The following is a 22430-nucleotide window of genomic DNA, read 5'->3' as shown; positions in this document are numbered from 1 at the left end:
ACTGGAGGTTTTTAAGAAGATGTTGGATAACCGTTTGTCTGAAGTGGTGTAGGGTTTCCTGCCTAAGCAGGGGGTTGGACTAGAAGACCTCCAAGGTCCCCTCCAACTCTCGATATTCAAAAAAAAAACACCACAAGTCAAGTCACAGCCTTTGCATTTTGTGTATTTCAATTTCTTGCTGATCAAAAGGGTATTGCCAGGGATAAGGGCCACAAGAGGGCACTCACAGCTGCCAGCCTAGATGAAAACACAACACTGCCAAAGATCAACACAGGAAAACAGAAGAATAAGCAATGGCTGCTTAAGCTCCTGGCTCTTTCAGGAAAACATGTTGTAGGAGGATTAAAAAAAAACAAGCAATCTTGGTCAAGTTTAGCAGTTAGCAATAGCAGTTAGACTTATATACCGCTTCATAGGGCTTTCAGCCCTCTCTAAGCGGTTTACAGAGTCAGCATATTGCCCCCAACAACAATCCGGGTCCTCATTTCACCCACCTCGGAAGGATGGAAGGCTGAGTCGACCCTGAGCCGGTGAGATTTGAACAGCCGAACTGCCGAACTAGCAGTCAGCTGAAGTAGCCTGCAGTACAGCACTCTAACCACTGCGCCACCTCGGCTCCTCAATTTTTGATAGGCACGCAGCCAAGGGGAACGAAGGCTGCACCTATGTGCCTATATGTCTGTCTGTGTGTGTTATTATTATTATTTTTGAAAGGGACACGTTGTGCAAAGAACAGGCTTGGTAAGTTTGGTGCACTGCCTTTCATTAGAGCTTCAAAAAGGTTGCCCCAGAACCTCGAAATGTGCGGAGGAGATACAGACTGCCACACCCGGATGGAGTTTCCCTGGAGAGACTGTCTGAAGCCTTCCACGTTGCAGCCGAGCGAGGAACTCCTCAGGATGGCGTCTACGACGCATTGTGGCTACCTTGCCGTCGACGCAACACACCCACCCTGCTGTTCGCAGAGCGGCGACAGCCGCTACCAAGATTTTATGCAGAGCGGAGTCTTCTTCACGGGCGTAGTAACGCAGTGTTTTTGCCGTGGCACGACAAAACCGCGCTCGACTAAAGCGCGCCCGATTAAACTGCGTCGCTGACGTCATCAACAGGGTGACAACAGCGAGCGCGGAGAAAGAAGGGCGCTTTAAATAGCGCTTTGAAAGCAAGCCGATTCAAGTTAAGGTAAGGGTTAGGTTTAGGGTTAGGTTAAGGGTTAGGTTAAGGGTTAGGGTTAGGTTTAGGTTTAGGGTTAAGATTAGGGTTAGGATTAGGTTAAGGGTTAGGGTTAGGTTAAGGGTTAGGTTTAGGGTTAGGTTAAGGGTTAGGGTTAGGTTTAGGGTTAAGATTAGGGTTAGGATTAGGTTAAGGGTTAGGGTTAGGTTAAGGGTTAGGTTTAGGGTTAGGTTTAGGATTAGGTTTAGGGGGGTTAGGTTTAGGGGTTAATTTTAGGTTTAGCGTTTACAGCGTGCTTTTTTCTCCGTGCTGTTGTCACGCTGATATGACGTCAGCTACGCAGTTTTGTCGAGCGCCCTTTAGTCGAACGCGGTTTTGTGGTGGAACCGTTTTTTCAACCGTGGCGACTTTTAAGCCGGGTGGACTACAACTCCTAAGATTCCCCCAGCCAGTTAAATTTTTCCTGGGAATGCCCGGACAACGCTTTTTGTATAGAACTGGGATGGCGAACCTATGGCATATGTGCCACAGGGGGCAGGAGGAGCCCTCTCTGCACGCACGCGAGCTATCGCACAGCTCAGCTGCACCCTGCATGCGCGCCTCCTGCCAGCCAGCTGATTTTGGGATCTCTGCCACACATGCGTGGGAAGGGTGCCAGGGAGGGTGGTACGGCGTGCCCCGCCGTGCCCTGTTTTTGGTCCCGGGATTGCCCTTAATCGTTCCCAGCATGAGGCTCTTCTCCAGTGAGAAGAGATTCCTTCTCATCAGGTGGCCAAAGCATTTGAGTTTCCTCTTCAGGATCTGGCCTTCTAAAGAGCAGTCAGGGTTGACCCCCATGAACAACGTTCTTCCAGGCCTTCCTGTCCTCTACCATCCTCTGGAGTCCATTGAAGCTCACGCCAACTCAGTGACTCCGTCCAGCCACCTCCTTCTCTGCCATCCCCTTCTTCTTTTGCCCTCCATCGTTCCCAGCATGAGGCTCTTCTCCAGGGAGTCCTTCCTTCTCATTAGGTGGCCAAAGTCTTTGAGTTTCCTCCTCAGGATCTGGCCTTCTAAAGAGCAGCCAGGGTGGATCTCCTCTAGGACTGACCGGTTGGATGGCCTTGCATTCCTTCTTCTTTTGCCCTCCATCGTTCCCAGCATGAGGTTCTTCTCCAGGGAGTCCTTCTTCCTTCTCATTAGGTGACCAAAGTCTTTGAGTTTCCTCTTCAGGATCTGGCCTTCTAAAGTCGGGGTTGATCTCCTCTAGGACTGACCGGTTGGATGGCCTTGCAGTCCAAGCGACTCAATGCAGGAGTCTTCTTCTCCAGCACCAGAGTTCAAAGGCCTCCATTCTTTGGTGCTCAGCCTTCCTTATGGTCCAACATTCACAGCCACCCATTGCGACTGGGAAAACCACAGCCTTGACTATACGCATTTTGATTGGCAGGGAGATGTCTCTGCTTTTTAGGATGCTGTCTAGATTTGCCCTTATTTCCTCCCCAGGAGCAATTATCTTTTAATTTCCTGGCTGCAGTCCCCATCTGCCATGATCTTGAAGCCCAGGGAAATAAAATCTGTCACAAACAACCATGGTTAAAAACGGTCATAAACCCATATCCGGTCTCCTTTAAGGAAGAGGTAAATTATCCTAAAGTCAGGCAGGAAAGAGGCGAGAAAAACCACTTGCTCATCTCTTACTACCTGGCCAGGAACGAAGTAGATTTATCCCTTCTCCCCCCGCCCCCCCCGGAGGCATTTCTCAAACAGCATCACGAGACCTTCTGGGAAGGAAAAGCAACATGGTCGTTGGTGCTCCACCAAAGGAGTTACCTCACCACCTTGTCAGATGGTCTTCCTGCAAGACAGGACTTGTGAAACCCAAGGCTGCTTGCCAGCTGTTTAGGTAGATTTCCACAGCTGGCAGAAAGCAGTTGGTGCTTCCTCTGTGCCTGGTTTTGTTTTCCTGGATTTTCAATTTTGTACCTTGATTTGATGAGGGACGCGGTGGCTCAGTGGCTAAGACGCTGAGCTTGTCCGTCAGAAAGGTCGGCAGTTCGAAGCCCTAGCGCTGCGTAACGGAGCGAGCTCCCGTGACTTGTCCCAGCTTCTGCCAAACTAGCGGTTCGAAAGCAGGTAAAAAATGCAAGTAGAAAAATAGGATCCACCTTTGGTGGGAAGGGAACAGCGTTCCGTGCGCCTTCGGTGTTGAGTCCTGCCGGCCACATGACCACAGAGACGTCTTCGGACAGCGCTGGCTCTTGGGCTTTGAAACGGAGATGAGCACCGCCCCCTAGAGTCGGGAACGACTAGCACATATGTGCGAGGGGAGCCTTTAATTTTACCGTGATTTTATTGGTCGGATAAAGGTGGGGGTGAGAGAAAGAGAGCTTTGGGAGATGCTGAACTGAGGCAATAGGACTACTGTTTTGAATTAATGGATCCTCAAAAGGTGGTGGGAGATAGAGGAACGCAGGCTCACCTAAGCCAAGATGTGACAACTTTAAGAAACCTTGTAGGTTCAAGGTGGATTGAAGTCTGGATGAATGCACCCATCCATAACTCATAGGAGTTACAGAAATGATTTACCAATGTTGGGTTGGAGATGGTTCCTCAATGTCCTGGTTTGACCAAGAGCCTTAGATTCCTGGAAAGACCTGCCATCCAAGTATTTACTGGACTGGACCTCATTTCACATCAGAGATCAAGTCTGCCTTAGGCTTGTCATCTGCTCCCTTTATTCATTGGACTAAAAAAAGTCCTGAATTTTCAATCAGGGCTTCCCAGCCTTAGCAACTTGATTTGTGGACTTCAACCCCAAAATTCCCCAGTCAACACAGGTGGACTTCAACCTTCGCCCAATGAGGGAGATGGCTGGTTTCTAGATAGATAAGATTAAGGCCTCCAGAGTTCCCCAGTCAGCATGTTTGGACTTCAACTCCCAGAATTCCTCAGCAACCTGCTGGCTGGGGAATTCTGGGAGGTGAGGTCCACACCTCTGCAAGCCATCAGGGGTGATAAGATATCCACATTCACGATGGATATTTGTGTGGTGAGAAACGGGGCTATGTTTTTATAGGTAAAGGTTCCCCTTGCACATATTTGCTAGTCGTTCCTGACTCTAGGGGGCGGTGTTCATCTCCGTTTCAAAGCCGAAGGGCCAGCGCTGTCTGAAGATGTTTCCGGGGTCAGGTAGCCAGCATGAATCAACACCGAAGATGCATGGAACGCTGTTCCCTTCCCACCAAAGGTGGTTCCTATTTTTCTATTTGCATTCTTACATGCTTTCGAACTGCTAGGTTGGCAGAAGCTGGGACTAGTCACGGGAGCTCACTCCGTTACGTGGTGCTAGGGATTCGAACCGCCAAACTGACGACCTTTCTGATCGACAAGCCCAGCGTCTTGTCCACTGAGCTACCATGTTTTTATTTTTATAATTTGTTCTATTTATGAGTGTCGATTGCCTCGACAAATTGGTAGATCGCGTTGAGAGATTGATCATTTCTGTTTATTTGAAAAAAATAATGGCATGGCTTTGTACTTGCTGACTGTGGCTTCTCAGCTATTTAGAGACACATGCCACATAAAAGGACTTGTAAGGCATGCTTCAGAAAGTGTTTTCTTTAGTTTCAGCAACAGAAAGATCAGAGTTTTTCTAGCAAGGAGAGGAACATCCGAACGAGTAATTTCCATCTGTCCAAGCAAACTTTTTCAGATTCAGAAACCTAAGAATTAAATCTCAGAAGCAGGAATTAGGATGGAGCGTATTACGCCCAATAGTCAAACTTTCATATCATTAATCTTATTTTTTTTTCCTCCTGACTATTCCAGGTTTTTGTTTTCCCCTCTCTAAAAATATGAACAGCTGAAGGCCAGATGATATAACTCTATTTTATGATCGTAAGGATGGCTGGCTTTTGCTGTCTGGTTAAACTACATGTTTACATTTAATAAATATACCAAACGGGGTAATTTTACGAGCATGCTAAGGAGTTTACATAAAGCACTTTATGTTTTACAAACAGCAAAATCGACACAGATCAGCTGCAAAAAATATATATCATGATTATTACTGATTCCCATTTTTTTACGGGAATTTTCCCCCTCCCCTGAGAAAACTCCCATATTTTTGATGTTGATACAGTTACGTAAGAATCAGAACTTGGGGGGGGGGGGATTACAAAACTGAAAATTGTGCACTCCAGCAGTCTAATTAGGAGTTGAAAGAGAGAATAAATTATTACTTTTTTTTGTGGGGGGGGGGGGGACTACCACTAAGAAATCTCTTACTGAGTTGCTAAGCTGTTCAAAATCAGATCGTGAGAGCACAAAGATGAAGCATGAAAGAATCTCTTTAAAAACAGTCACGTTTAGGTACGAGAAGACAAGTCCTTCGATGCCTTACAATCCAAACTGAATTTAACTCTACAGCGGAAACATCATTTTTGGGACATTTTCACTTACAAACAAAAGTTCATTACAAGGACAACATATACTGTGTGTCTGTGTATGTGTATATATGTGTATCTCTCTCTCTCTCTCTCTCTCTCTCTCTCCTACCTCCCCCCTCTCTTTATCTAACTATATTATCTAATCTACATCTAATCTACATCTATCTATCATCTATCCATCCATCCTTCCATCCATATCTATCTATCTATCTATCTATCTATCTATCTATCTATCTATCTATCTATCTATCTATCTATCTATCTATCATCTATCTATCTATCTATCTATCTATCTATCTATCTATCTATCCATTTCTAATCTACCCCCTCTCTTTATCTAACTATATTTAATCTACATCTAATCTACATCTATCTATCTATCATCTATCATCTATCTATCTATCTATCTATCTATCTATCTATCTATCTATCTATCTATCTATCTATCTATCTATCTATCATCTACCTCCCCTCTCTTTATCTAACTATAATATCTAATCTACATCGATCTATCTATTTATCCATCTATCTAATCTACTTTACCTCACCCCTCTCTTTCTGTCTATAATATCTAATCTCCATCCATCCATCCATCCATCCATCCACCCACCCACCCATCTATCTCATCTAACGTACCTCCCCTCCTCTCTATTTATAAAATCTTATCTTATCTTATCTTATCTTATCTTATCTTATCTATCTATCTATCTATCTATCTATCTATCTATCTATCTATCTATCTATCTATCTATCTATCTATCTATCTTGTATCATATCTAATCTACATCTATCTATCTATCCATCTATCTAATCTACTTTACCTCCCCCTCTCTTTATCTGTCTATAATATCTAATCTTCATCCATCCACCCATCTATCTCATCTAACTTACCTCCCCTCCTCTCTATTTATAAAATCTTATCTTATCTATCTATCTATCTATCTATCTATCTATCTATCTATCTATCATCTATCTATCTATCTATCTATCTATCTATCTATCTATCTATCTATCTATCATATCTATCTATCTATATCTAATCTATATCTATCTATCTATCATATCTAATCTATATCTATATCTATATCTATCTATCTATCTATCTATCTATCTATCTATCTATCTATCTATCTATCTATCTATCTATCATTTCTAACTTGTTCAGCTTTCCTTTCAGCATGCAATTGTCACCCTTTTTTGCAAATCACTTTTATCTCAAACTGTTTCTAACTAAACTGTTTTTCTTCTATTATTATTATTATTATTATTATTATTATTATTATTATTATTATTATTATTATTATTATTATTATTATTATTATTATTATTATTTAAAAACAAAACTGTGGTTAAAAACACCAAACATTTAAAACCTGCAGCTTTAAATGGTCTGAAACCTATCCTTTCCCTTTCGGGTTTGCTCACAAGGGTAAAAGTAGCTTCCGGATAAAACAGGAAAAAAAAAATCCACCAACTTGCATTTCAAGTTTTTTTTAAAAAAACAAACCTCGAAGGCTTTATTAACACCCTGCCTCTGAAGCCCTACACCCCAACTTTCCTGCTTTATATTTTCTGTAAAATCTTGGCTCGTTAACCTTTTTATTTTTTTTCTATTTTGGCAGTTTGCAGACAAAGCATGATCTCACTGCAGGATGTTTCTCCTGGCATTTTACACCCAGCCAAGAGCTGCTTCCCTTCCCTCTGTCTTCTGCTAAGAAGTAAACACAACACAAAATACCCGCACACAAACTTTGCTTTCTTTTTTATATATATGTATGTGTTCCTGTTTTTTTGACAAATCCAAATTCAAAACAAAGCTAACTTGCTGAAGGACTGGAGGAAAATCTAATTATTATCTCCTAGCCTTTAACGTAGAGAAACAGCAATTTAAGATTTAAGCAAAGGGTTTAAAGGAGGGGGGGGGGAACCCCAGAGGGGTGGGAGGGAGAAGAGGAAGAAAATGGAAGAAAGAGAGAGGGCAAAACACCCTTTTAAAAGCAACAGCCTCTTTTTTCGCGTCGGGAGAGCTGAAACTGCTGGAGTTGGCAGGTTTATTTTAAACAGGGCATAATTCTAACTAAAAAAAAAAACCCTTCACCACCACCATACTTTCGATTTTAAAAGAGTAGAATGTCAGACTTAACTACTTAGATTTATTTCTAAATTTAGAGTATGGGTAAGGTAAAAGGTTCCCCTCGCACATATGTGCTACGCGTTCCCGACTCTAGGGGGCAGTGCTCATCTCCGTTTCAAAGCCCAAGAGCCAGCGCTGTCCGAAAACGTCTCCGTGGTCATGTGCCCGGCAGGACTAAACGCCGAAGGCGCACGGAACGCTGTTCCCTTCCCACCAAAGGTGGTTCCTATTTTTCTACTTGCATTTTTTACGTACTTTCGAACAGAAAGCAGAAGCTGGGACAAGGAACGGGAGCTCACTCCGTTATGCGGCTCTAGGGATTCGAACCGCCGAACTGCCGACCTTTCTGATCAACAAGCTCAGCATCTTAGCCACTGAGCCATCTCATCCCTTATAGATTTACAGATATATTGTAGTTATTAAAACAGACTTTGGAGGTCATCTAGTCCAACCCCCTGCTCACGCAGACCTGTACTAGGGATTCGAACCACCGAACTGCCGACCTTTCTGATCGACAAGCTCAGCATCTTAGCCACTGAGCCATCTCATCCCGTATAGATTTACAGATATATTGTAGTTATTAAAACAGACTTTGGAGGTCATCTAGTCCAACCCCCTGCTCACGCAGACCTGTACTAGGGATTCGAACCACCCGAACTGCCGACCTTTCTGATCGACAAGCTCAGTGTCTTAGCCACAGAGCCACCTGGTCAGGTAAATGTATTATATTTTGCAGCAGTTTACACAGTAATATTGTCCCGATTTCTACTTTCTACCTCTTGTTTCTAACCCCTTATAATTCTCATATTATTATTATTTTTTAAAATGTATCCATCGCTCATCTCCATTAGATAAAATTGATGTTCTTCAGACCCCAATTTGGCTTAGAAATTTCCCTGGAACAACAAAAAAAAAACCCTCAAAAAAGAGAATTGCAAAACTTTTACGTCGTGGTGCAGATTTGGCTTTATCGAAGGGAACTTAATTTAAACTGTGTTTCCTTAGAAACCAGGATAGGGAGGAAAGTCTTTGGGAAAACGAAGACAAAGAGAAGGAAAAAGTTCCCAGCCATTTTCAAAAAGAAAGTTAACCCAACGAGGAGGAAACACAGAGAAGCAGAGCAGGGATGAGCTAGCTAGGTTTATTTTGACCATATTCCTATCGTATTTTGGTTAACGCGGACGCTTTGCTTAAGCCAAACAAACGGGGAGTAATAATAATAATAATCGTAATGATAACAGTTGGGAAGCGTGTGCCAACGGGGAGGGAAAAAAGAGCGTGGCGCAGTCTCTGGTTTCCAAAAAGGAAAGGATCTTTGCTGGAAAACTTTCCCCGGACCAATCAGGAAGACGCGGGGAGAGGGCACACCAAATTAGGTAAGCAACGGGTGCCAAAAGGGGTGGGATGGGATGGGGAGGGGAGGGGAGGGGGTGGTGGAAGGCAGGGAAGGAGAGGAGAAGCTGATCTCATGAGAACGGCTTCCCAGCACCACCAGGAGGGGGAGGAATCCGGAGAGAAAACTTCACTTTTATTCCTTTTCGGTTTTTTCCGCCTTCTGGCCAGGATGGTTTGGCATTCCTCGAGACAAGCCTTTGCAAAAAGAGATGGGCCTGGGATCGTGGCAAGCTCTTGGACCAAGGGTGTGTGTGGGTGTCTCCCACCCACCCCCCAGTTTTGCTGTTGTTGTTGTTAAGTCACGAAGTCGAATCAACCCACATCGCGACCCCATGGACAACGTCCCTCCAGGCCTTCCTGTCCGCAACCATCCTCTGGAGTCCATTTAAGCTCACAGATGCCTCTCTCCTCTTCTCTCCCCTCAGGCTTGCCCCACTCCCCCCCTTCTCGCCCTTTCAGGTGGGGAGGGGAAGTAGAATGTCTAACTCCTTAGCATCAGAGCATTTTTTTCAGTTGGGGAGGGGAAGTAGAATGTCTAACTCCTTAGCATCAGAGCAGTTTTTCAGCTGGGGAGGGGGAGTAGAATGTCTAAACTCCCAGCCCGCAGGCTGGATGAGTCACATGCTGGCCATGGCCATGCTCATGCTCAAGTGGCAGTTGGAACAGAGTTCTTTTCAGGTGGGGAGGGGGAGTAGAATGTCTAACTCCTTAGCATCAGAGCGTTTTTTCAACTGGGGAGGGGGAGTAGAATGTCTAACTCCTTAGCATCAGCGCTAAATCCCAACTCAGTGCAGCCAAGGAATTAAAAGGGAAAGGAAAGAAGAAGAGGAGGAGGAGGAGGAGGAGGGGGGAGGAGGAGGAGGAGGAAGGAGTAAGTTTTAGTTTAATTTAGTTTGTAAGTTTAATTTTATTTAGGTTTAGGTTTAGGTTTTATTGACATTTGTAGGCCGCCCTTTTCCCTGAGGGGACTCAGGGCGGCTCACAGAAAACCAAGGGAGGGGGAATACAACATTAAGACGACAACATATAATAAAATCAACACCATACATTCAATATTCGGGCGGGGTAACGGTCCTTATCCCCAGGCCTGACGGGCGAGCCAGTTCTTCAAGGCTATGCGGAAGGCTTGGACGGTGGAGAGGGTACGAATCTCCACGGGGAGCTCGTTCCAAAGGGTCGGGGCGACTGCTGAAAAGGCCCTCCTCCTTGTAGTTGCCAGCCGACACTGGCTGGCCGATGGAATGCGGAGGAGGCCCAGTCTATGCGATCTTATAGGTCGTAGGGAGGTAATCGGCAGAAGGCGGTCTCTCAAGTATCCAGATCCACTGCCATGTAGGGCTTTATGGGTGAGTAAAAGCACCTTGAAGCGCATCCGGAGATCGACAGGTAGCCAGCGCAGCTCGCGGAGGATAGGTGTTATGCGGGTGAATCGGGGTGCACCCGCGATCACTCGCGCGGCCGCGTTCTGCACTAACTGAAGTCGCCGGATGCTCCTCAAGGGCAGCCCCATGTAGAGCACATTGCAGTATTCCAGCCTAGAGATCACAAGGGCCCGAGTGACTGTTGTGAGTGCCTCCCGGTTCAGGTAGGGTCGCAACTGGCGCACCAGGCGTACCTGGGCGAATGCCCCCCTGGTCACAGCCGCTAAATGGTGGTCGAATGACAGCTGTGGATCCAGGAGGACTCCCAGATTGCGAACCCTCTCTGAGGGGTGTAAAATTTGACCCCCCAGCCTGAGTGTTGGAATGTTGGCCAAATCTTTGGGAGGGAAACACAACAGCCACTCGGTCTTTTCTGGGTTGAGCACAAGCTTGTTAATCCTCATCCAGTCCATAACGGCCTCAAGACCCCGGCCCATCACGTCAACCGCTTCATTGATTTGGCACGGGGCGGACAGATACAATTGAGTATCGTCCGCATATTGATGGTATCTAATCCCGTGCCTGCGGATGATCTCTCCCAGCGGTTTCATATTTATAGGCCGCCCAATCCCGAAGGACTCCAAAGAAGAAGAAGAAGAAGAAGAAGAAGAAGAAGAAGAAGAAGAGGAAGAGGAGGAGGAGGAGGAAGGAGGAGGAACGAAGGAATCAGGGAAGGAGAAAAAAACAGAGGGACTCTTGTGCACCCTTGTTTAGAAAGATTTCAGTTTTGTTACCAGCTCAGCGGAAGTGGAAAAGTGTTGAGTGACTTATAGAACGAGGGCAATGTCCAAACTTAAACTCCTCCTTCTTTGTGAGTAAGGGCAGAATGGGGGGGGAGGGGGAGAGGAAAGAAAAAGATAAATGAGAGGAAGGATTAAGAAGGAAAGAAGTGGAGGGGTAGAGAAGAAGGAAGTAAGGGTTAAGAGGGAAGGAAGTGGAGGGAAAGGAATGAAGGGAAGGAGGCAGAAGGGTAGAGAGGGAAGGAAGAAAGGAAAAAAGAGAGGAAGGGAATGCAGGAAGGAAGGAGATGGAGGGGTAGAGAGGAAGGGAGGGAGGAGAGAGAGGAGGAAGGAAGGAGAGAGAGGAGGAAGGAAGGAAAAAAGAGGGGAAGGGAGGGGAGGAAGGAAGGAAGGGAAGGAGACGGAGGGGTAGAGAGGGAGGAAGGGAGGGAGGAGAGAGAGAAGGAAGGAAGGGAAAAAGAGAGGAAGGGAATGGAGGAAGGAAGGGAAAGAGATGGAGGGATAGAGAGGGAGGAAGGGAGGGAGGAAAGAGAGAAGGAAGGAAGGAAGAAGAGGGGAAAGGAATGGAGGAAGGAAGGGAAGGAGACGGAGGGGTAGAGAGGGAGAAAGGGAGGGAGGAGAGAGAGAAGGAAGGAAGGAAAAAAGAGGAGAAAGGAAGGGAGGAAGGAAGGGAGGAAGGAGAGGGAGAAAAGGAAAAAAAGGAAAAAAGGGGAAAGGCAGGGAAGGGTAGGCAGTCAAGAAGGAAGGAAGGAAGGAAGGAAGGAAGGAAGGAAGGAAGGAAGGAAGGAAGGAAGGAAGGAAGGATGGAAGGGGAAATCTTGTATTGAGACTCAGTATGAGACCATAAGAGAATTGGGGGCTGCTCTGACCCACCTCCACCTAAACCCTCTTTTGTTCAAAAGGATGCTCAGAGACAAACTCAAGGCAACGATCAAAAGACCCCTCCCCTCCTTTTCATCGCTACTCAAAACAGCAGCAATGATAGAGGGTTAGCAGTGACCTATTTTGCCCACCCCTTTTCCTCCTTACTGTGTCCCAACTGGACCAAAAAGGATGGATGGATGCTATCAGTTCAGGTGAGGCCACCTGCTTGAGTGACCCAGGTAAGAAAAGTCTCAAAACCGTTAACTCCAGCCCATCTAACAGAGCACCAAGTGGAGCACAGCCAATGCAGTCAGATGTGGTCCCCTCTCAGCCTCTAGAGCAGGGGTCTCCATCCTTGGCAACTTTAAGACTTGTGGACTCCCAGAATTCCTGGCTGAGGGATTCTGGGAGTTGAAGTCCACAAGTTTTAAAGTAGCCTAGGTTGGAGACCCTGACTGAGGAATTCTGGGAGTTGAAGTCCACCAGGCTTCAAGTCACCAACGTTGGAGATCCTGACTGAGGAATTCTGGGAGTTGAAGTCCACCAGGCTTCAAGTCACCAACGTTGGAGATCCTGACTGAGGAATTCTGGGAGTTGAAGTCCACCAAGCTTCAAGTCACCAACGTTGGAGATCCTGACTGAGGAATTCTGGGAGTTGAAGTCCACCAGGCTTCAAGTCACCAACGTTGGAGACCCTGACTGAGGAATTCTGGGAGTTGAAGTCCACCAAGCTTCAAGTCACCAACGTTGGAGATCCTGACTGAGGAATTCTGGGAGTTGAAGTCCACCAAGCTTCAAGTCACCAACGTTGGAGATCCTGACTGAGGAATTCTGGGAGTTGAAGTCCACCAAGCTTCAAGTCACCAACGTTGGAGACCCTGACTGAGGAATTCTGGGAGTTGAAGTCCACCAGGCTTCAAGTCACCAACGTTGGAGACCCTGACTGAGGAATTCTGGGAGTTGAAGTCCACCAGGCTTCAAGTCACCAACGTTGGAGACCCTGACTGAGGAATGCTGGGAGTTGAAGTCCACCAGGCTTCAAGTCACCAACGTTGGAGACCCTGACTGAGGAATTCTGGGAGTGGAAGTCCACCAGGCTTCAAGTCACCAACGTTGGAGACCCTGACTGAGGAATTCTGGGTGTTGAAGTCCACCAGGCTTCAAGTCACCAACGTTGGAGACCCTGACTGAGGAATGCTGGGAGTTGAAGTCCACCAGGTTTCAAGTCACCAACGTTGGAGACCTGCACTCTAGCAGGTCTCCAGCATCTCAAATTCAGAGGAGACTTCATACTTCCCTGGATCCTTGGGTCTCTGCGGTGGAGATCTCGGGTCTCCCTCCCTCCACCAGCTTGGGAAAAGGACTTGTGTTTCCCATCAAGACCAGCAAGCTGAAGCTTGCCTGTGTCAACACTGGCTCTAGGGTGTGCCGAGCAAAAGGCATCACCGTTTGGGGCACGTGATTTTGGCTTCCTGAAGAAAGTGAAGTCACTGCAGAAATTAAAAAGGCACTTGTTGCCTCCCCTCTCCCAGCTTCAGCGCCGTAGTTCTACCCAGGGTTTCCAACAAAAGCGTGGCAGCGGGTGAACTCACGGCTTTATAATTTCTGTTCCACGTGAGCTTTGACCCAAGTTGTCCACCATCATTATTGTCCTTGTTTTACAGCATGCCTTTTATGATTTTTATAAATCACTCAAGGCGGCAACATACTTGATACTCCTTCCTCCTCCTATTTCCCCACCACCACAATAACTACTAGTAGAAATTTGTTTCTGGAACTCTGCACTTCGATACGGGCCGAAGGATAATCAATCAATATCCTGTTTCCCCTCCCAAAAAATAAGACCTCCCTGGATAAGAAGCTCAATCGGGCTTTTGAGGGCATGCGCTAAAATAAACCCTCCCCCCAATAAGCCCTCCCTGAAAATAAGCCCTCCCTGAAAGTTGGGAACTTTAAGACTTGTGGACTTCAACTCCCAGAATTCTGGGAGTTGAAGTCCACAAGTCTTAAAAGTTCCCAACTTTGTACACCCCTGGTGTAAACGCATGCGCAGCCGGTCCCCGCCATTCCTCTGGCTACTTGCTGCGCACACAATGCCAAGCGAGGAGGCGAGGCTGGAGGGGGGGAAAGGGAGGGGGGAACACACCCCATTCACCCCACACGATCTCACCTAATGGCCGCTCCCACAATCCTAGCTACCGCTCAAATGGCTGCCACAAAAAACAGCGCCAGACCCAGCAATGCGCAACACAGCAGCCGCCATGAGGTGACGACGCTCGCCATCTCCTGCGCCTCAAAAATAATAAGACCTGCCCGAAAATAAGGCCAAGCCCTTATTTCGGGGTGATCAAAAGGAAATAAGACCCTGTCTTATTATTTTCGGGAAAACACGGTAAATCTACAGGTGTATTTTGATAAGCTTCCTGTATAAGGAGGTAAGAAACAGGTCTGCATTCCAAACGAAGGACGCATTGGGATCCCCATATCAAAACAACTTACCTTATGTGCGGCCAGAATCTGGAAAATAACACTGAACCCAGCACAGACCTTAAACAAAATGGTTCAGTTGAGATCGTTGTAGGTGGGACTGATTGGGGTAGATTCCAGGGGTGATACCAGAATATAATTTTTATCATATTTTATCTACATCTTAAATTATTGTATTCTATTCCAATTTCATTTTGGGCTCTTTTATTTTATTCCAATTTCTTTTTAAATCGTATTTTATTTAAGGTCCTTGGTGGCGCAGTGGTTAGGGTGCAATACTGCAGGCTACTTCTGCTGACTGCCAGCTGCCTGCAGTTTGGCAGTTCGAATCTCACCAGGCTCAAGGTTGACTCAGCCTTCCGTCCTTCCGAGGGGAGTAAAATGAGGACCCAGATTGTTGGGGGGCAAGAGGCTGAATCTGTAAACCACTTAGAGAGGGCTGTAAAACACTGTGAAGTGGTATGTAAGTCTAAGTGCTAATTGGGAAGGAAAGGAAGGAAGGAAGGAAGGGAAGGGAAGGGAAGGAAGGAAGGAAGGAAGGAAGGGCCATGGTGGTGCAGTGGTCAGAGTGCAGTACTGCAGGCTACTTTTGCTGACTGCCAGCTAACTGCAGTTTGGCAGTTTGAGTCTCACCAGGCTCAAGGTTGTTTCAGCCTTCCATCCTTCCGAGGTGGGTAAAATGACGACCCAAATTGTTGGGGGGCAAGAGGCTGACTCTGTAAACCGCTTAGAGAGGGCTGGAAAGCGGTATATAAGTCTTAAGTGCTATTGCTATTCCTATTTCCTTTTAAACTGTATTTTACTCCAATTTCATTTTAAATGGTATTTTATTCCAATCCCATGTTAAATTGCTTTTATCAAATGTTAATAATAATAATTTGTTTCTGAAACTCCGCACTTTGATATGGCTAATCAATCAATCAATGTAATGTAATGTATGACTACCCGTATATCCTTGAAAGCATATGCATGTGAGAATCAAGAAATATAGCCTATCGATCTATTAGATTCAATAAGTCTTTTGGATAATAGGAGGCCCCAGAAGAAAGAGATATGAACCAAAGTTTTCAGCTAAGATGATTTCAAAATTGACCAGAAATATTTGTAATCCTGCTGAACCGTTGCTAACTGTGAAATATGTGTTTCTAAAATATGCACTTGTATGGAGTAGTTTAAAACAAGAAGAATGAAACTGAGGAATTGAAAGTAATGTTACACAAGTGTTCACGGATAGTGACAGTGAACTTGTGAACCACGTATGTGGTTAGAAGAACAGGAGAAAGGATAGAGTTCAAGATCGGCTCGGAGCTCTTCGATTTATCACAGCCCTTGTAGGACTTGCTATATCTCATTGTCCCTCTGCATTAATATGTTGTTGCAGTGCATTTTTGCTATTATATCTATTCATTTCTAGTGTTCCAAATTATTAGAAACAAAAAAAAACCCTCTGATCTTAAAGGAAGAAGTTTTCCTTGTGTTGTTGCTTTTGTTTCCTATTGGAATTTTCCTTTCACAGCATGAAAGACAAATTCCTTGTGCGTCCAATCACACTTGGCCAAAAAAGAATTCTATTCCATTCCATTCCTATTCTATTCTATTCTCTATTTTCCTTTCTGTTCTGTTCATTCCCTACTCTACTCTTTTCTATTCATTTTGTTATTCTCTTCTCTTCTGAATTCTATTCTATTCTTTCTATTCTCTATTTTCCTTTCTGTTCAGTTCATTCCCTACCCTACCCTTTTCTATTCATTTTGTTATTCTCTTCTCTTCTGAATTCTATTCTATTCTATTCTCTATTTTCCTTTCTGTTCTGTTCATTCCCTACCCTACCCTTTTCTATTCATTTTGTTATTCTCTTCTCTTCTGAATTCTATTCTATTCTATTCCATTCTTTCTATTCTCTATTTTCCTTTCTGTTCTGTTCATTCCCTACCCTACTCTACTCTTTTCTATTCATTTTGTTATTCTCGTCTCTTCTGAATTCTCTTCTCTTCTATTCTACTCTATTCTTTCTATTCTCTATTTTCCTTTCTGTTCTGTTCATTCCCTACCCTACTCTACTCTTTTCTATTCATTTTGTTATTCTCGTCTCTTCTGAATTCTCTTCTCTTCTATTCTACTCTATTCTTTCTATTCTCTATTTTCCTTTCTGTTCTGTTCATTCCCTACCCTACTCTACTCTTTTCTATTCATTTTGTTATTCTCTTCTGAATTCTCTTCTCTTCTCTTCTTTCTATTCTCTATTTTCCTTTCTGTTCTGTTCATTCCCTACCCTACTCTACTCTTTTCTATTCATTTTGTTACTCTATTCTCTTCTGAATTCTACTCTATTCTATTCTATTCCTATTCTATTCTTTCTATTCTCTATTTTCCTTTCTGTTCTGTTCATTCCCTACCTATCCTACTTCTTTTCTATTCATTTTGTTATTCTCTTCTCTTCTGAATTCTATTCTATTCTAAAGGGCAGAAATGGGAATTCTGGGGAAAAGTGGTGTTCACTGACATCTCGCCGGGCAGGGGATGATGGGTTACCTGATGGTGCCAGTGGGAGAAGGCAGGGGGCTGACCAGGTTCTGCAGATCCGGCTCCGGAATGTGGATCTTAAGCGGCGAGATCTGTGGGTAGAGAGGCCGTAGCGGAGGAGATGCCGCGTCCTCTCTTGCCTCCTCTCGATGGTAGAGGGACGTAAATTGGATTTTGATGACCGTGCTGGGAAACCGGATAACACACCTGTGCGGGAGGGGGGGGGAGAAAGGAAGAAAAACGGACACAACTGAGTGTGAGAAAATGTAAAGCCGAGTTTAAACATCGGGCACGGATCTTAAAAGAATGCAGGTCTAGATGCCCTCCTGGCTCCCAAAACCGCAACCTGAAACTTGACACATCCATCAATGGGAGTTTTAACTAGCCACTATTATAGGCAGTCCTCGTTTTATGGCGGAGGCCCCAATTTCCATTGCTAAGCGATACGGTTCTTAAATTAGTCCCGTTTTACTTTCTTACCACAGTGGTTAAGTGAATCCCTACAGTTGGGGGGGGGGGGAAGGAAGGAGGGAAGGAAGGAGAGAAGAAAGGAGGGAAGGAAGGAGGGAATGTAGGAGAGAAGGAAGGGGGGAAGGAAGGAGGAAAGGAAGGCGGAAAGGAAGGAGAGAAGGAGAAAAGAAAGGAGGGAAGGAAGTAGGGAAGGAGAGAAGGAGGGAAGGGGAAGGAGGGAGGGAAGGAAGGGGAGTAGGAGAGAAGAAACGAGGGAAGGAAAGAGGGAGGGAGGGAAGAAGAAGTAGGACCGTTGTAAGATAAGATGGATCTATGGGATGATAAAAAAGCAATCTTCAAGTATATTGTCAACTGTAGGGGAAAATTGTTATAAATACATATTATTAATAACAGTTATAAGATCATATAATTGTGAATGTATATATGAAATTGATAAAATAAAATAAAATAATATATATATATATATATATATATATATATATATATATATATATATATATATATATATATATATATATATATATATATATGTTTTTATTTTTGCTGATAAATAAATAAAGGAAGACTAGTATAGATCTATTTCAAGCTATTTAGCTCTCATCAGCTAGCCATATCCTTACTGGGAATCGAATATGGCTAGCTGATGAGAGCTAAATAGCTTGAAATAGATCTATACTAGTCTTCCTTTATTTATTTATCAGCAAAAATAAAAACACAAATATAACAAAGGCAACAGTAAAAATATTGGGTTTCTGTCTGGATGGACTCTTGTGACGAGCCTAATGACAGAGAGTGGAAGTGTGACCTTCCTCCCACACTTGGGCATACCAGGGGTTGTGACTTTAAGTATATATATATATATATATATACATATATATAATCCCTACAGTTGTTAACCCGCTCAGGCCGTCTTTAAGTGAATCCACCTTCCCTGCTGAACTTTGCTTGTCAGAAGTTTGCAAAAGGGGAAATCACGCGACACCCCCCACCCCCACCCCGGGACCATCGTAAATACGACTCCGCTTTCCAATGTTGATCGCATGGCACGGTCGTGAGTGTTTGGGAAAAAAAAACGGGTCACTCTTTTCAGGGCTGTCCTTATCTTTGAATGGCCACTAAACAGAGCCTTGTAAATCAAGGACTACCTGTACTGCAATTCTTTCCGGGAATCCCTTGAGTAAAAACTCGGTTTATTGCTCCCGGAGATGCATGTAAACCCCAAACAAGGAAGCAAAAGAAAAACAGTAGTATTAAAAAAAAAAAAGTCACCACCCGAGGAGCAGGAAGTATAAAAAAGCTGCAATGTTTTTCTTTACTTAAGGGAGCCACTGTGTGTATGCATATATATATATATATATATATAAAACCTGAAAGGAATCTGGAAAAAATATATATGGTGCCTCTATATTTCTTTTCCTTTTTTCTGTTTTTACAGCTATGCTTTCAAACAGCTCCCTGGGCTTTGGGGGGGGGCCTCTAAGCAAGCCCCCGTAAAGAGGACGCCTTCCATAAATCACTGCAAAAAACTGTAAATTCTCCCGACATCTTAACATGACTGTTGCCTGGAAATATGTGCGTTGCAAGCTTTTGTTTACACGTAGGGATTTCCGTGGCAGTTAAAGCAATGTTCGCTCTTCCTATAAGCTATCAGCCGGGTTAGTAAGCTGGGGGGGGGAGGGGGGGCTTGAAAAAGGGCGTATACACCGCCCCCCCCCCCCCCCAGGCCAAGATTCTGGGCCTTCCATCATAAAACTCTGGCAGTTTTTACAGTTCAATTATTGAATGTAAATGGTATTTGTTCCCCTCCCATTAAAGGCAGGTAGGAAGGTAGATACTCACCTGCATTTTTGTCCATCTATTCAAACCGAGGGATCCTTGATGCTCTCTTGGTTGTTTTCTTGCAGGCGTTTCATGACCCAAATTAGATAACGTGGATAACAGTGCACTGATGATGTTACTTAGTTGGGTCATGAAATGTCTGTAAGAAAACAATGAAGCTCAGAGAGCACCAAGGACCTCTTATTGTCAACCCTGAGCTATAAACTTCCTTTCCATCCTTCCTTCCTTCCTTCCCTTCCTTCCTTCCCATCCATCCATCCTTCCTTCAATCCATCCTTCCTTCCTTCCTATCCTTCTTTCCTTCCTTCCCATCCTTCCTTCCTTCAATCCATCCTTCCTTCCTATCCTTCTTTCCTTCTTTTCCATCCTTCCCCTTCCTTCAATCCATCCATCCATCCATCCTTCCTTCCTTCAATCCATCCATCCTTCCTTCCTACAATCCATCCTTCCTTCCTTCCATCCATCCATCCATCCATCCTTCAATGCATCCTTCCTTCCTTCCTTCCTTCAATCCATCCTTCCTTCCTATCCTTCTTTCCTTCCTTTCCATCCTTCCCCTTCCTTCAATCCATCCATCCATCCTTCCTTCCTTCAATCAATCCATCCTTCCTTCCTACAATCCATCCTTCCATCCATCCATCCATCCATCCATCCATCCATCCTTCAATGCATCCTTCCTTCCTTCCTTCAATCCATTCATTCTTCCTTCCTTCCTTCAATCAATCCATCCATCCACCCATCCTTCCTTCCTTCAATCCATCCATCCATCCATCCATCCTTCATTCCTTCCTTCCTTCAATCCTTCCTTCAATCCTTCAATCCTTCCTTCCTTCCTTCCTTCCTTCCTTCCTTCCTTCCTTCCTTCCTTCCTTCCTTCCTTCCTTCTTGGCCTGATTCAACCGTTTAAAAAAAAGATTTTTCCCCCCAAAGTTTATTTTTTTAAAAACCAAAATGAATCACACACGGAGGATATTTTCCTTCCCCACAAACAACCGCAGGAAGCTTTCTAACCAGGCATTAATATCATCGCATCTGATCGTACCTCCCTTAGAATAAATGAGAACTATTTGCAGCCTTGATAATGGCAGAAGACATCTGGACACATTTAATAGCTCCGAGGAAGATTCGTCTCATCGAGCGCAGGAAGAAGGGGGGGGGGGGGGAGAAACGACAACAAAACGAAACGCAATTGCTGTTTATTTTTCGCATTCCGGGTCGCAACGTTCTGGCCAATTTGGGGAGAAAGAAAAAAGACATTTGTTCCTGGCCTCAAACAAAAAACGCTAAAAGCTTTTTGAGCTGGAAGAAATGATCCCAAATGCTGAAGTCCCTTCCAGCTTTTAAAACCGCAATTTGTAGCTGGACAATCATGTTAGCAAACAGCCGGTTGGTGAGTGTGCTCAGTTTTAAGATCCGTCTGGTGCCAACCAGGATGGGAAATACTGAAACAGCTTAAGGCACGATATGGCTTCTCTCTCTTTCCTGGTGTTTTGACCGAGGCTTCCCGAGAGCCTGAAGCAAACTCCTGGTCCCGACAAAAAAACTCTTTTATTAATTTGCTGTGAATTCTGCTCCTTCACATCCAGCAAAGTCTTTCAAGGGAGGATTTACGGTCACAGACCTCATCTGGCTTGGAGAGCTGCCAGGATGATATTTGCAAATCTTGGCAAGGAATCTCGGAGAGTCACGAACCAATGAAGCAAACTAATGGTCTCCTGCAAACTCCACTCCCCTTTCGCTCCTCTTTTATCTCCTCTGGGAGGGGCCATTCACCGTCCACCTGTGGCCTTACTCCCAAGTCGCCCCCTGTTCTTTAGCTGCTCCCTTTGTCTGGCAACTCTGCGCATGCGCACACTGGGAACAGGCTCCAGCTGTTCTTCTGCCTCACTGATGTCTGACTCTGAAGGCAGCTGATAGCTGGCATATGGCTCTGGCCCCCTCTCTGCCTCCGACACAGAGCCCTCCTGAGAGCCTTGCAGATGTTTCATGACCCAACTAGGTAACAACATCAGTGGTAGAAGAGAAAGGGGTTCGTGGGATGGAAGGGAAAGGAAGGGAAGAGAAGAAATACTGAGGGGTCCTTGCAGATGTTTCATGACCCAACTAGGTAACAACATCAGTGGTAGAAGAGAAAGGGGTTCGTGGGGTGGAAGAGGAGGACGAGGACTGTTGAATCCTTGGTTGCTTCCTTGAAGACGTTTCATGACCCAACTAGGTAACATCATCAGTCAAGCCAAGTCGGATTCACTCAACAACCCTGCGACTAACTTAGGAACTGCACTGATTCACTCAACAACTGTGCCAAGGAAGGCGGTACAACGGGGGAAAACTCACTTCACCCCTGTCTCTCTTAGCGACAGAGGTTTTGGGCGTAAGACAAGGACTACCTGTAACTTGATTACACACCGCATTCTCCGATCGTGAAGTAGAGGAAAAAGAAGCTTTAAAAAGCCAAAACCGAGGTTGGGAAAAGCTGCCAGTTTCACATTTGGCTATGGAAATATATCCCTCCACTGCCCCATTTCCACCCCACCACCGCGCCAATTATTTTCTTTTTTGTTAGCAGCCTTGGACTCTGGGAAAAAGAAATATTTAATAACTCCCCCCTTTTTCCTGAAATAGAGCCTGCACAGACAACCCGTTCCAATTCCACCCCATTGTTTAACCGAACAAGTCATAACAAGGCTGCTCCCCAAGTGAAAATCAGCGGGGAGAAATTCAAGACGTTGTTTTAAAAAGGAAAATGAAAAAAAAAAAGATGGTGCTTTCCAAAAAAAAAAAAAATGGGAGAGAAAAACACATCCTTTTGTTTTTTTTTCCTACAACTTCAGCTGCAAAATATTACTTCCCTTTCTCCCTTCTTAGAGGAGGCCGAGATGGATAAGCTACGATTCGTGGTTCTGGGTGGCTGAGTCTCGCAGGTTAACAACAGAATAAGAGAGTTGGAAGGGAC

The 22430-nt window shown here is 44.8% G+C and overlaps 1 protein-coding gene across 1 annotated transcript in view; it reads right to left on the bottom strand.

Annotated features, from left to right (window-relative positions):
* Positions 1-22430, bottom strand: part of FOXK1 (forkhead box K1) — a 59357-nt gene that overhangs the window by 12306 nt on the left and 24621 nt on the right. Inside the window, exon 2 of the mRNA XM_087728966.1 lies at positions 17177-17374. Coding sequence (XP_087585092.1) covers positions 17177-17374 — 198 coding nt within the window. The remainder of the gene's footprint in view (positions 1-17176; positions 17375-22430) is intronic.

This window comes from Thamnophis sirtalis, unplaced genomic scaffold (assembly GCF_051295495.1).
Source record: "Thamnophis sirtalis isolate CommonGarterSnake01/CBP01778 unplaced genomic scaffold, rThaSir2_p1.2 scaffold_14, whole genome shotgun sequence".
Taxonomy (NCBI): Eukaryota; Metazoa; Chordata; class Lepidosauria; order Squamata; family Natricidae; genus Thamnophis; species Thamnophis sirtalis.
Note: the sequence above shows the minus strand (reverse complement) of the source record. Positions and strands in the feature narration are given on the sequence as shown.